This window comes from Procambarus clarkii, chromosome 11, assembly GCF_040958095.1.
Source record: "Procambarus clarkii isolate CNS0578487 chromosome 11, FALCON_Pclarkii_2.0, whole genome shotgun sequence".
Lineage (NCBI taxonomy): Eukaryota > Metazoa > Arthropoda > Malacostraca > Decapoda > Cambaridae > Procambarus > Procambarus clarkii.
In genome coordinates, this window is record NC_091160.1 from 40,339,006 (window position 1) to 40,354,574 (window position 15,569).

General features: G+C 42.0%; 1 protein-coding gene across 2 annotated transcripts in view; it reads right to left on the reverse strand.

The window, feature by feature from the left end:
* Positions 1–8,836: 8,836 nt before the first annotated feature.
* Positions 8,837–15,569, reverse strand: part of LOC138363455 (mitochondrial inner membrane m-AAA protease component AFG3L2-like) — a 29,284-nt gene continuing 22,551 nt past the window's right edge. Inside the window, exons 10-15 of one of the 2 annotated variants that reach the window (XM_069322676.1) lie at positions 15,010–15,237; positions 14,457–14,683; positions 13,407–13,607; positions 12,624–12,818; positions 9,601–9,845; positions 8,849–8,984 (exon numbers count right to left, since the gene is read on the reverse strand). In XM_069322676.1, coding sequence (XP_069178777.1) covers positions 9,639–9,845; positions 12,624–12,818; positions 13,407–13,607; positions 14,457–14,683; positions 15,010–15,237 — 1,058 coding nt within the window. In that variant the 3' untranslated portion in view covers positions 8,849–8,984; positions 9,601–9,638. Of the gene's footprint in view, positions 9,846–12,623; positions 12,819–13,406; positions 13,608–14,456; positions 14,684–15,009; positions 15,238–15,569 lie in introns of both variants that reach the window. The other variant, XM_069322675.1, reaches the window with a different exon arrangement.

Here is a 15,569-nt window from a genome sequence, read left to right on the forward strand (position 1 = left end):
CACTGATGGTGTTACATAATTTTGCCGCTTTGTGCCTCCTTTTGATAATTACTGTATGAGGTCGGTTATCTGAAGCCCAATCAACCAGACCTTTGGGTTATCCAGCCAAAATAAAGTCCAGATATTTATCTGTCAAACTTCGCCATATCCTGATAACCGAGAACAGCATTGGGAGACCTATGTTTACCAGAATGCCGAAGCCTTCAACCAGTGAAGCCTCAGCAGCTGGCAATCAACACTGACCTTGCCAAGCTTATGTACAGTAATTTTATTGTGTGGTGTGTTAGGTTAATAAATGATCATGAATATGAAATAAAGGAATACATTGCCTAATGCTATATTATAATAAATGATAATTATTAAAAATTGCATGTACAGGCATTACCACGTATTTCTATGCTAAAATAGATTTATTTTCACCTGTGTATCATATCATGATGCATGTGTCGGCGGTGAACAGGTTCCTCTTGTTTTCTGTGACAACGGTTACGTTTTTTTCCTCCATAGATTTCACTGCCACCAATATGTACCAGTCAGTCAAGCATTCACAGTTAGTCACAGTAAAAAATGTGTGATCACACACAGAGATCACACTAACGTGACGCATCAAATGAACAAATCCACAAGGGCCAGAACGGCCGGAATGGGAGAACGGCCTATTGACATAGCTCAGGTGCAGGGGGGGGGTTGTGTAAAAGCCTGGTTTGTGCCTCGGAGAGGCTACGGGATCCAATAAGTTCAGTAGAACTTCGGTTTCAACCCTTTTAACCCTGTCGTAGCTCAGTCGATTAAGGCAGTGTCTGGGATGCTCCCGGACGCAGGTTCGAATCCTCGTCACGGCCCTTGTGGATTTGTTCATGTGTGTCTGATGTCAGGCACTCTTTGACTCCCAGGCCATCAGCTGGTAGGAATCTGAGACTCATACCATACAGTATTAATCCTATCCAGCTGGAGGGATGGGGAATAAGTGGGAAGGATATTTCTGGCAGGGTCCTGGGTATGGGAGGAAGGAGGTTGCAGGTGTGGGGATGGGGAAGGAGGTACAAAGGACAGTTCAGTGTCAGGATGGAGTGGGGGAGGGTCCGTTTTAGGGTTAGTGGGTAGGACATAGTGGAAAGGATCCTTACCTTGAGGTGATTTCATGGCTTAGCGACCACGCGGCCCGGTCGTCAACCAGGCCTCCAGGATCAGTTGGGGATGAGGGAAAGGATGTTGCTGGGAGGGCCAGGTGTGAGGATGGGGATTGAGGGAGGCCAACAAACCAGTCTGTGTTAGTCTTATCTCTGATGTCCACCCACCCATTGCTGCCCTTCTGAATGCCCACCTGCCCACTGACAGCTGTATACTCACTCTTTGCCAAGAACACACTTGCCAGCCATGTGTTGTTCCCTCACATGATTCTACAGTGTGTTGCTCTATTACTGAAAGATTTTCTTTTCTACCTTTTTTCTTTAATTTAGATATAAACTTGGATAATTTTTTGCCAACATCATGTCTGGCAGCAGCAGCAATCTACGTGTGGGGTACTAAAATGAAGCAAGTTACACTTTCTATTAAAAATAAGCTACAAATGAGTGAACTTTGTACAAATGGCCATTCTGCTCTGTGTGTACTCACCTAATTGTGCTTGCGGGGGCTGAGCTTTGGCTCTTTGGTCCCTCCTCTCAACTGGTGTACAGATTCCTGAGCCTACTGGGCTCTATCATATCTACAATTGAAACTGTGTATGGAGTCAGCCTCCACCACATCACATCCTAGTGCATTCCATTTATTAACTACTCTTGACATTGAAATTTTTTTTCTTACGTCTCTGTGACTCATCTGGGTACTAAGTTTCCACCTGTGTCCCCTTGTTCGTGTCCCACCCGTGCTGAAGAGTTTGTCTTTGTCCACCCTGTCAATTCCCCTGAGAATTTTGTAATGGTTATCATGTCTCCCCTTACTCTTCTGTTTTCCAGGGATGTGAGGTTCAGTTCCTTTAGCCTTTCCTCGTAGCTCATTCCTCTCAGTTCCAGGACGAGCCTGGTGGCATACCGCTGAATCTTCTCTAACTTTGTCTTGTGTTTAACTAGGTATGGACTCCAGGCTGGAGCTGCATACTCCAGGATTGGTCTTACAGAAGTGGTATACAGGGTCCTGAACGATTCCTTACACAAGTTTCTAAAGGCAGTTCTTATGTTGGCCAGTCTAGCATATGCCGTTGATGATATTCTTTTGATGTGGGCCTTTGGGACAGGTTCGGTGTGATATCAACCTCCAGATCTTTCTCTCTATTTGACTCTTGCATGATTTCACCTCCCAGATGATACCTTGTGTTCAGCCTCCTGCTCCCTTCGCCTAATTTCATTACCTTACACTTCCCTGAGTTGAACTTTAGCAGTCATTTTCTAGACCATTCCTCCAGTTTGTCCAGGTCATCCTATAGTCTCTGTCTATCTTCATCCGTCTTGATTCTTCTCATAATTTTTGCATCATCAGCAAACACTGAGAGGAACGAGTCTATACCTTCCGGAAGATCATTTACATATATTAGAAATAGGATGGGTCCAAGTACTGAGCCCTGTGGGACTCCGCTGGTAACATTTCGCCACTGATGTCTCCCCCCTCACCGTTACTCGCTGTTTCCTGTTGCTTAAGTATTCCCTTATCCACTGGAGCACCTTCCCTTTTACTCCTGCCTGTTGCTCCAAATTTCTTAATAGCCTTTTATGGAGTACTGTATCAAAGGCTTTCTGGCAGTCCAGGAAAATGCAGTCTGCCCACCCATCTCTTTCCTGCCTAATTTTTGTTGCCTGGTCATAAAATTCTATTAAACCTGTGAGGCACGATTTACCATCCCTGAACCCATGTTGGTGGTGCGTTACAAAGTCATTTCCCTCCAGGTGCTCTATGAGTCTTTTCCTCACGATCTTCTCTATCACCTTGCATGGTATACAAGTTAAGGAAACTGGCCTGTAGTTCAGTGCCTCTTGCCTGCGCACAGGACTCGTAATTCTGTGGCGCGGGTTCGATTCCCGCACGAGGCAGAAACAAATGGGCAAAGTTTCTTTCACCCTGAATGCCCCTGTTACCTAGCAGTAAATAGGTACCTGGGAGTTAGTCAGCTGTCACGGGCTGCTTCCTGGGGGTGGAGGCCTGGTCGAGGACCGGGCCGCGGGGACACTAAAAGCCCCGAAATCATCTCAAGATAACCTCAAGATATTGGGACTACGTTAGCTGTCTTCCAACTTTCTGGTAAGTCTCCTGTTTCCAGTGACCTGTTATACACCATAGAGTGGCACACTTAGTGCTTCTGCACCTTCCTTTAGTATCCATGGTGAGATTTTGTCAGGCCCAACAGCCTTTGTCACATCCAGCTCCAGCAGACACCTTTTGACCTCATCACTGGTGACGTCAAATTCCTCCATGGTTGCTTGGTTTGCCTCCTCATTTAGTGCAGGGGCTTCTCCTTGTTCTATTGTGAAGACCTCCTGGAATCTCTTGTTGAGTTCTTCACACACCTTGTCATTCTGTGTGTATCTGTTCTCCCCTTTTCTCAGTTTCATCACCTGTTCCTTCACTGCTGTTTTCCTCCTGATGTGGCTGTAGAGCAGCTTTGGTTGGGTCTTGGCTTTACTCGCTGTCATTTTCAAACTGTGTCTCTGCTTCCCTCCCTCCTTGTGTGTGTGTGTGTGTGGTAAAGGATTTTTAGGTGTGAATACTGTCTATGATATAAGAGAACACGAAGCTCATGTACAGTAATTTTAGTGTTGTTAGGTAAATGAACATTCTGAAGCCCTTCATCAACTAAACAGACAAACTTTAAGGTAAGCTGAAATTTCTGTTGTCACTAAATTCTTTGAATACTGTAAGTACTGGACTGGCATGTGAAAATCCTCCTCTAACCATGCATAGTGTGTGTGGAAATATGATATATGTTGGCCGTGGTACAAAAACTTGTAAATGTTTATGTCTAAACTTTCCCAGTAAGAATGGCCGTTTATCCAGTGAGGGGTCTTTCCCATATATGTAGTCTGGACAAACGATAGTAGTCACTACTTATTTTCTGGTTGTTCTGCACCATTGATGGTGCTCAATAATATTGCAGGCTTAGTATAGTACCTTGTTTTGATAATTGCTTACTTTGTTATTGTATTGGCATCCTGAATGATATTTAAGAAATTTTCAATATTGTGACAAATGCTAAATAGCTTTTTATGGGGGAAGCCCCTTGTGACTCCCTGAAGCTACTGTATACTGTACTGATATGGTACCATCTACTATGTCACATCAGTCTTAGGAATTTGAATTATCCTGGAGCTGCTCTGATGCAGGTGTTGACACTAGAGGTGCTCGCGCACACTATCAGTGTGGGGCTCCAGTGTTGTACATCTTCAGTTAAGTGGTGGTGTTTGCCTTTAGTGGCATTTCCTGTACACAGTGGTGTAGCCATGAGCCTAGTTTTGAGTGGTTATCTTGAGTTATCTTGAGATGATTTCAGGGCTTTAGTGTCCCCACGGCCCGGTCCTCGACCAGGCCTCCACCCCCAGGAAGCAGCCCGTGACAGCTGACTAACACCAAGGTACCTACTTTACTGCTAGGTAACAGGGGCATAGGGAGAAAGAAACTGCCCATTGTTTCTCGCCGGCGCCCAGGAACGAACCCGGGACCACAGGATCACAAGTCCAGTGTGCTGTCCACTCGGCCGACCAACCGGCTCCCAAACACACCGCCGAGTGTGTTTGGAGCTGCATATGTGCAGGATTACCTTCCGTGTTCTCTATAGTGCTGCCCTTACATTCGTAGGATTTTCTTCTCTGGAGTGTTTTGGGGACGCTTCATTAGAGGTCTTTCTCAATTGCGTTGCCTCTTGTCCAGGGTAAGCCAAGTCTCTGGGACTTTCTTGTCTTAACTCAAGTCAGGAGCGACTTTGGCAGGCAGGGTGCACTGGGGGTTCACATACTGCTCTTAGCGCAACGAGGTTGGCCTTCACAGCCACATAATCCTGGCAGTGTCAGCTTACTAAGGTCCAATATAGCGATACAAGTGCCTGGGAGTCCTGCTTGGGTTTCTCCTTCAGGCTCTGGAAATTCCCTGCAGGTTTGGTGGTCTTATGGATATTCCCCTCAAACCTACTGTCACTTCGTGCGAGTTTGAGAGTTGCTCATCATCCGTGCCATGTAGCGACATTCATTACTAATGCTCCACAATGGCCTGTTGGGTTGACACTTTTGATGGTCTTGTAGGGTTTGCTCTCGTATAATTGCTCTTTCTGACCCTCTTGATGAGGTTAGAGCTTACCAGGCAGCAACCACTTTGCATCTTTGTTTTTCTAGGTTGTGTCCAATTGGATTGGATGCCCCAGATCTACCTCTGGTTTGTGTTCATGTTTAGGGAGGTTTCAAACTAGGATGCTATACCAGTGGTGATATTTTTCAAAATGCTAGTGCTCTCTAAAATAGAACACTGTTGTACAATGAAAGTCCCTTTCAAAGCTGGAGAAATTGCTGACCTAGAGAGCATACAGAGATCCTTTACTGCTAGAATCCACTCAGGAAAACATTAACCTATTGGGACTCACTAAAATACCTAAATCTGTATTCTCTTGAGCACAGGTGGGAGATACATAATAACTTAAACGTGAAAAATAATAGAGGGGCTGGTCCCAAACCTGCACAAAGAAATAACACAACATAAGACCAGAAGGCATAGCAGGATGTGCAGAATATCTCCATTGAAAAGCGGAGGTGCAATAGGTACTCTGAGAGCAAACTCTATCAACATCAGAGACCCGAGGCTGTTTGACACGCTTCCACTACACACAAGAGGCATAACTGGCTGACCCCTCACAGTGTTCAAGAGAGACTTGTTAAACACCTCCAAAGGATACGTGAGGAATCAGGCTGTGATTCATAAGTTAGGCTGCGAGCAGCTGCATCCGACAGCCTGGTTGACCAGTACAACAACGAGGAGGCCTGGTCGCGGAGACGTTGAGCCCGGAAATCATCGCAAGGTAAGGGATCCAAATTGGTGGGGGTGGTGGTGTCAAAAGTGAACTGCACTTTGGCTCCGTTCGCACCTCCTCTTCCTTTGTATTTGAGCATGGTTCACCCCTCCTCTGATTCTCTTCTCCTTGCCCCGAAGCCTCCAAGGGTTTCCGGGTCGGGCAGGGTTTAGCTCGGGAAATGATTCGGCCAGCTCAGGGTGTTGCCTCTTCAGATTCAGGCATAAGACAGTTGGGCCTGTTAGTCCTGCCTACGCTTTTGAGATTTCCCTTCTTCCTTTGAAGCCTCTCCCTTGGAGTCTGCTTTTCTGTTCTGGCCAGTGGGTGAGAACACTGCTTCTGCCCTGGGAACCTCTTCTGCAGCTTTCGGGGCTTGGGGGGGATTCAGATTTGGGTCCCTTTTGGCTCAGTTCCTGGATCCTTCTAAGAAGGGTCTCCTTTTTGCAGGGAGAAAGGGTGGTAGAGGTTATTATTTCCTCCCTCCCTGTCAGAGTATGATTTGGGTGCAGCTTTTCTCAGGGTTTGGTTCCTTGTACCTTTAGGCCCATATGATTGTTCTTCCCGAGGCTTCCTCTTGGGTCCCTCCAGCGGCAGCTCGGGAGGCTTTTTTTTTTTTTTTATGTACTTTCTGCAAGATCCAGATTACGCCTCCTTGATGCACCAGCCCTCTTTTGAGTTTAGATCTTTTTCTGTACTATGTGTGTTATAAGGTTCCAGGATCTTCCTGGCTGGCAGAAAATCCTTTGTTCTCGCTTAGTGCAATTTTTACCGTATTACACAGAATATTTGTTTGCACCTCAATGACTGCCTGTTTGCTCCAACACACAACACTCAGGATTCAGTTCATTTGAAAGTGGGGGACAAAGGGAACATCATTCCAGATCACGAGAGCAGTAAAGTTAAGAGAGTCCCAAGCATCAACTCCTGGAGACGGACACAAAGCAGTGAAAATTGATATGACAGAAGTTGGAGTTTAGGAAAATTTACAAAGAAACCACAAATATTCCTTTGAAGAATAGACATAGTGAAGACCAGAGGTAAAGAAAAAGGAGAAAAACGAAAATAAAGGACACTAGGGAGGATCAGAAGTAGGAGAAGTGAAGTGGGGGTGGCAAAGGTAAATCCAGTAAAGAGAGCGGTTAGAAGGAGCAGAGGCGAACTAACGGGGTCTGGAGACGGATGGTCGAGGAAGGGTGGGGTGAACAACGAACAGCAGTGAGCACTTAATCAGGGACAGGCAGTACCAGAGGCAGAATCAAGGGCTATGGGGACGTCCATAGACAGACTCTGCTACTCGGACAGAAGAGGAGGCAGGAACCAAGATGGTAGAGGAAATTGTGGGAAGGACAGAAGCCTTATTATCTGCAGGAAAGGCGGGAGAGGAAGCAGGTTTCAGTTTGATTGTGTGTCGGTAGGGACGTACTGTGCAACAGTGTCCACAGTCGGAAAGGGGGGGGGGGAGGGTGGGTAACGAGAGCAGACAACAGGAAGGCGAATGGGAGGAGGCTGGACAGGGAAAGGCCAAAAGACAGAAGAAAGAGGGTGTCAAAAAATGGAGGATGCTGAGGAAGGAGGAAGCAGAGAAGTGGCATTAACCTGGCAGGTTGAAGAGTGAAGGAAGGTTGGAGTCGATGGACGAAGAATCGTGAGAAAAAACACAGAGACCATAGATTGGAGAAGGGGGAGCTGGTGGTGTCAGGATTCATAGTTTGGAAATGATTGCAGAATGAAGGAAGGGAAGTGTGATGCAATGCGTGAGCATAAGCAATGTTGGAGTAAAGACGGCGCCGAGCCTCTGGGAAAGGTATACGATCACTAGGCTTCAAGATGAAAATGGCCTGTTGAAACTTCAAATGCAAGGGGGGCCTCCCCACAGTGTATGCATTGGGCCTAAGAGAAGAGCAATTGGTACAAAAATGACCAGGGTCACCACACACGTGGTAAACGGATATGCTACTGTACCTTAAAGAACCATGACCAACTTTCTAACACTTACTTCAGAAGCATGACAAGGGGATCTACTCCTAAACGGAGCATCTGGCACCAGCAAGAATGATGTAAGATACTGTTCATTGAATGGGAAAGAAATTAAATAATAAATGAAGTTATCTATTTTAATAATATAAAGACGCCTCTGTACATTCAATCACATTGGACTTACAGTACTCTACAAAAATGTGCACTGCATGAGGCACTGCATACTTATGCCATTAAGATTTTTTTTATATATATAGAACGACATGGCAGCTACATGACACTAGGGCTTAAGCCCAGTAGGCCCTAGGCTGTCACTGTGATCAGCTGCATCTTGCTCTTTGACTGTGGCATGTTTTTGCACTTAGTGGTCCTAGTGGTGTTGTTATTATGGCACCTACCAAGGAACTAAGTAAAGAAACCATTGCTTTAAAGGAGGCAGGCCATCAAACTAAGGAAATAATTTAATTAGTGTGAGTCAAAGTCAACAATGAGGAAGCATGTGTGCATTTCAGAGAGGCAAATAGAGTTGTGAGAGAGACCATCACAAAAACTTGGTCTTGAGGTCTTGAACCAAGCCAGTTGGTCTGGCCTCGTGAAAATTTCAAGGTCTGAACATTCTAAAACCCTCAATCTTCAATGAATGTTTTAGGGCATTTCAGAGACCTTGAAGTCATCCTGGGATGACCAACCCAAGGTTTGTGTGGTGTGGTATCTCACTTCTATTTGCCTCTCAAATGTACACAGTACTTCATTGTCGATTTCACAATACCCACCGACTCATTTCTTTCCTTAGTTTGGTGGCCTGCCTCCTTTAAAGCAATAGTTTCTTTGCTTAGTTCCTTAGTAGGTGCCATAATAACATAATACCACAAGGACCACTGTGCAAAAATATGCCACAGTCAAAGAGCAAGATGCATCGGACCACTGATCACGACAGCCTGGGGCCGCTGGGTTGTTGCAGAGCCATGTAGCTGCCGTAAGTACATGGCAACTTGTGCACTATGCTGCATACTTTTGATGAGTACTGTAAAGGAAAAGAAATGACATTTAGTACATATTTACAAACCTGTTGCAATAGAAAATATAAAAGCTCTTAGCTTAAGGCTTTAAAATTTATACATTTGTGATCTTCAGTAATGACAGTACTGTATATAATTTGTGATGAAGCAGACATTTGGAGGATTAAGTCAAGCTACGCTCTTGCTAATCCATTATCTGAAGAACTTTCAACTTCTGAATGTCTTGAATAAATATCAAAATTTCTACTTTTGAACTTCCCTTGCATGTACATTATTAGGTGGTACATTCCTAGCTTTCAAAAGTACATCACTTGCAAGGATATTATAACAAATATTGACATATCTTTCATTCCACTACAATTGTTATACTGTATATCACATATAGCAATCCCTCAACATTTGAAAAATTACCAGTATCTTATTTAAATAATTTATACAACTTAAAAACTTTTAAATTTTTAACCAACTTGAATCAGACACAAGAGCCCCACCCCCATTGTACCGGTACAATTCAAAAGCAAGATGAGATTACACAGACCCTGTGTTAAACCCAAGTCAGTTGTTCTACCACAACCCCAACACACTATAGCAAAGCTATTAAGTTCTTTATGGTTGCTTCACCTTTTAACATTAAAGTATTTCTTAAAGCAGTCCTTTAATTAACTACTTTTCTTCTCTCTCTCAATATCCTCTTTACTTCTGTTCCATTCCTTAAGCCCTTCAGGCAAAGTGGTATCTTCCTCAAAACTGCCAGTGCCTTCCACAAATTCTTCGTAAGTTGATTTTTCTTTGAATGGTCGAGGGCCAAGTAGCTCGATCAGGTCATCACGGCTCAAAATTTCCCGTTCCAAAAGTCTCTCCGCAATCTAAGAAGGAAAAAGAGGCACCAACGATGGGGTGGGAATGAAGATTTTAATATAATACGTTGCATTAAATATTGTATTATTGTTTTAAAAAGCTACACCACAAAAAGATTGAAGTTAAGAAGCATGCTATTTTTTGTTGCTCATAAAAAATTTTTGGAACGCAGCAAGCTCTGAAATTAAGTAAATTTCCTAAAATTTGAATAAAATTGAGACTTTACCACTGCTGGCATTTAGCTTGCAGAAATAATCGAGTTTACCTGTCTGATGTGAAAAAAAAAATCCATCCTAATAAAACACTTTTTGTAACTATGTGGACAATTGTACAAATAGCGTAATGGACAAATAGAATTTGGTACTAGTCATGTATAGTCTGGAGAAGATAAAGCTAAACACCAAACTCAAATATTCCCAGGTCTAGTGTAGCACATGTGTACTGTATTACACCAAGGAAGGTTAGCTTTCATTAGCAACATATACAAAAACTTCTCTGGCTTGTCCAAATTCAATAAGATAAAAGCCTACTTTCTATTGGTCTATCGTGGCCATATTTGAATGATCGACTACATCATTACTTGAAGTCCTTTCAGTTTAGGACGATTAGCTGGAAAAAACAAGTACTTTTATCTTAAATGTAACCATTATATATATATATATATAAAAAAAAAAATTGCTACAGTTTATCACTGCCCTGTTTCCCCACTCTTCCCCAGTTTTTGAGATAAGAAATACCCATTCATTTGCAACATCCTTCACAATACCAGTACACATTGCAGTATTATGTAGAACCTGCACCATCACAATCCAGCAATACATACACACAATTACACAGCAAGGTGCTAAATACAAATTGTCACAAAATTACTTGAGGGAGGAGGGGGGGGGGGGAATTCTTGTTAAATACTGTTCACCTTTGTTACTGCTGTACTTTTCTCAATCTCCTACCTTCAAGTACACTCATTATCTATTCGTTCAATTTGATTAAGCCACCACGAGTGATATTTTAATGTACACTACTGTAATTTAAAACTGCTTTGAAAATTACTGCACTTCACCTCAATCTCTCCATTTACTGATACTTAATTCATGACATTTTTATTTCATTCCTTACTCAATCCTAACACCACAAAGATCTCAGAATGTTGCTTTCAACACCTGTGCTTTGTGATGCTCATATCACACCAGCAGCTCTCCCCTTGTATATAATCATAGGCACCAGTACCACTTCGTGCACACCTCAAGCAACATTGGTTTCTTTGCTCATCTTCCTATCATCGCATCAGTCACTAACTTCCATGATTTACTCTACTCTAAATAGAAACTTTGCACAAGAGTTTTAAACTAATTTACCATTTCTAGCCCTTTGGCTGTGCATCACATCAAATGAAGTAGTAGGGGACTGTCTAAGATTTAAAAGTCTTGCACATACAAGGAGCTCATAGTTGCTTCCTCAGGCTTCCAGTAACAATCCCCTATTTGGGTGCAGGGCAGCCATACTAGGAGCCACTGAACTTTTATCAATAACAAATGATTACCATTACAGTGGGGTCTCGATTTACGATGGTAATTCGTTCCCAGAGACGTATCGTAAGTCAAAGCGATTTTTCCCATAAGAAATAAAGGGAATTGAATTAATCCGTTCCCCACTCTCCAAAATATTAACTTACAAATACATTTTATATTGAATACAATTTTTTTCTCTAACTACAATACAGTACATATGTTTATCTTACCATTATGGAGGACTCTTGATGGCGTATCGAAGATGGTGAGGAGGGGGGAGGAGAGGTGTTACTGTTTGGAAGGGGAGTCCCCTTCCATTATAACATCAGGCAGTGATGACTTTTCTGGGATACACACTCTGGCATGTTTTGCCTGCATACCAATAGGACCTGCTTGTGGCTCACTGCTTGCTTGTCTTACTAAGAATCTGTCTAAAGACACTTGTTTTTTCCTACATTTTAACACGTCTGTAGTAAGACATCACATTGTCATTTAAAGGTCAATGCAATGGCCTGCTACAGCTTTATCTGGGCGAGTTTTTTTCAACAAAACTTTGCAGTTCTTTCCATACTTCACACATTTTCCTAATGAGGAAGGGACATCCTCTACTGCCTCTACTCAACTATTTTCTTAGGTTGAACGTTACCACTGACTTTCTTGGGACCCATAGCGTGATATATAATAATCAGTTTATATGTTCAAAAAGCAAAAAAACACCACAAAAACAGAATTTCTTATAGGGGTGATTGTCACTAAGTGGGCAGCTCTAGTAAACTGAGGCAGGTCGGCCCGCGTGACAGGGAACCACGCCCTCAGTCGACCCAAACGTGTACCAACAAATATCGTTAGTCGATGACACTATCTTAAGTCGAGTCGCATTTTTTGTTCAAATTTACATCGTAACTCGAAATTATCGTAAGTCGAGGTGCCACTGTATATATTTCAGGTAAAATGTGTGCTATGTCAATTATAAGATTTAGGCTTAAATATATATATATATTAGTATGAATAAATACATGGTGTGTGTATATTTACACATACATCTGTACATACCTATAGTTTGAAAGTTATACCTAATGAACCCCATTTTTGACATCAGTACAATGTTAGAACCAAAAAACTCTATAAAGAAACAATGAAAATAAATAAAGTTATTTATAAATGCAGCATCAATGCAGCATAAATCACGATGTGCCTGTATTGTATTAGTGTTTAAAAATATAGGAATAGTTTGTCATCTCCTCATCTTCCTAACTCTTAAAATCTGAATTTTCATACCTTCTGGATGCATTCTTTTTTCTCGTTGAGAAGATCCATTGTTCTTTTATAAGCAGCATCAATGAGAAGCTTAACTTCTTCATCTATAGCCTGTGCAGTAGCTTCACTATATGGCTTCTCCATGACCATTTCCCCGGGTTCTGGAAGCTGGTAGACGCGCTGACCAATACGTTCATTCATACCATACTGGACAATCTGAGAATTAGAAGTGTTAATGTTTAACAGAAAATAATGAATAATGTAAAACCTAGGCACTACTTGTTTATAGATAATTTTCAGTCCAGCAACGAGGAGGCCTGGTCGACAACCGGGCAGTGGGGTCGCTATGCCCCGAAATCACCTCAAGGTAACCTCAAGGTAGCCTTCAAGATATCACTCGTAGAATTACATCGCGTGGATTCTTTACAATTGCTCCACCATAAGACTTGACTATTTAGGCCACCTCCCTCATCCTTAACCCTTAAACATGTCAGCTAATTAAAAGTCCTACATTGCAGTGCACAAGACACAACTAATGTAAAATAAATACAGTTATCATTTAGTGATTTGAGAACAGGAGATATCATAGAAAGTACAATTAGAGCCATTTAAGGGCGAATCCATTCAATAATTCTTCATCCGCCTTCTCACTCATCTCACTCACTTCATCTCGCCTTCTCACGTTATTAACCAGACATTAATAATTAACACTGGTTAACCTAGTAATATGACATAACATCCACTTCTGCTTAAGCTGATACAACACAACACTACACTCACTCATACGAATGTAAACTGCCTCACCTGAGCATATGCTGATTTCGTGACTTTCTGAAGATCATCCTGTGCACCAGTTGTTACTGCACCAAAGAAGATGCTCTCAGATACTCTGCCACCGAGCATTACACACATGCGATCAAAGAGTTGTTCTTGGGTGAAGAGGAACTGCTCTTTTGGTAAATATTGAGCATAGCCGAGACCTTTGCCACGCGGGATGATAGAAACCTGAAGAGTACAAAATACTTATTTTCTCCTTGGCAATAATCTTAAGAATCAAATTTACTTTAAAACTAAATACTATTTCATGCTGCCCATACAATAAGTGTACATTAAATACTTGCCCTCAAGGAATTCCCCGGAGCTGAGGATGCATCATATTTAATCAAGATTGGGGAGAAAACAACGTTTTATAAGTCCTGAACTCATGAACACAAAGGTACATGAGTTTCCAGGAGATAAAGAAATAACAGTATAATTTAAACATCGCCCTGCAAATCCACAAAGTACATAATAATTATAACGTCAACAATACTGGTATTAAATGAAAATGGTTTTCAGAATCACATACTTCTTTACAAAAATTAAAAATATTCACAAGCTTTAATTATATTATTTTAGATATAAATTAATAACTAGGAATGCTTAAATTATATATCATAAACAAATGATTTAATAATCATTTGATAGATTTGAGAATGCAATTACATTACTGTACGGGTTATCTTGTCAACACACTGTGCTCTGTTAAACTATGCAGTGCTCTAATGACTAAAGAAAAGTTTCAAATATTTGTGTAACCGGGTACATAATGACCAAGTTCCTCATGCATGTGAAAGGCAGTACAGATAACAGACAAGTTATATATTCTGCAAGCACAGAGCAAGGTGAAAGGCAGTACGGATAACAGACAAGTTATATATTCTGCAAGCACAGAGCAAGGTGAAAGGCAGTACGGATAACAGACAAGTTATATATTCTGCAAGCACAGAGCAAGGTGAAAGGCAGTACGGATAACAGACAAGTTATATATTCTGCAAGCACAGAGCAAGGTCCACAACAAAGAAAACTGGCTACCTTAAGGAGTGGATCTGCATGTTCCAAAAACCACCCACAGACAGCATGGCCAGCTTCGTGGAAGGCCACAGTTTTCTTTTCTGCTGGCTGCAATACATTCGTTTTCTTCTCCATGCCAGCTACTACACGCTCAATGGCTGCTTCAAAATGTTTTTGTATGATAGACTCTTCTGCATCACGGGCAGCTATCAAGGCTGCTTCATTGCACACATTGCTTATGTCTGCTCCTGTGTATCAAATAAAGTTGAAAAACTTCAAAATGATTTTCAATAAATGGAAATGTGGACAAATTAATCAGGTAGTTTTATTAACAAGTAAACAAAGTACACACAAAATATCTCAACATTTGGTGGGTAAATAAATTAAATAAGCCCTCAAGTGATTTTCCTGGAAACAAGTCACCCCTGAGTCTATATGATCAGGTGTCAGTGCCAAAACTAACGACTAATAAAGTGTGAGGCGAACCATTTTGCAAATGATGATTTGTAACTGTCTTACGCTGTAACTGTGAAGACACCAATAAGAACCACAGAGCCAAGAAGTCTACACTCACCAGTAAATCCTGGGGTAAGTGCTGCCATCTTCCTGGATAATTCATCTTTGTTTAACTGTGTCTTGAGGGGGAACAAGTGTACTTTGAAAATAGAAGCTCGACCTTTGATGTCAGGTGGTGGTACAAAGATCTGCCGGTCAAATCGTCCTGGTCTAAGCAGTGCCTTGTCCAGAATGTCGACTCTGTTGGTGGCTGCTAATACCACTACATTCGAGGTGGTGTTGAAACCTGTCATCAATTTTGTATATATTAAACAAAATTACATTAAGTAAAATGTTAAATGTAAGAAATATTTACATACTATTCATAAACTGGTACAGAATATGTAAACATTTAACTACCACTCGGTCATCAAACCAGAATTATATATACCATTCTATAGTTGTGATCCCATACTGTAACCAGGGAGCTCACCATGAACGGTGGCCTCAGTACATAGTAGTTTCTCAAGAACACAATCAACACAAACTGTTCACTCTTTTGAGCTTGCTAATCTTGAGGTTATCTTGAGATTATTTCGGGGCTTTAGTATCCCCGCAGCCCGGTCCTCGACCAGGCCT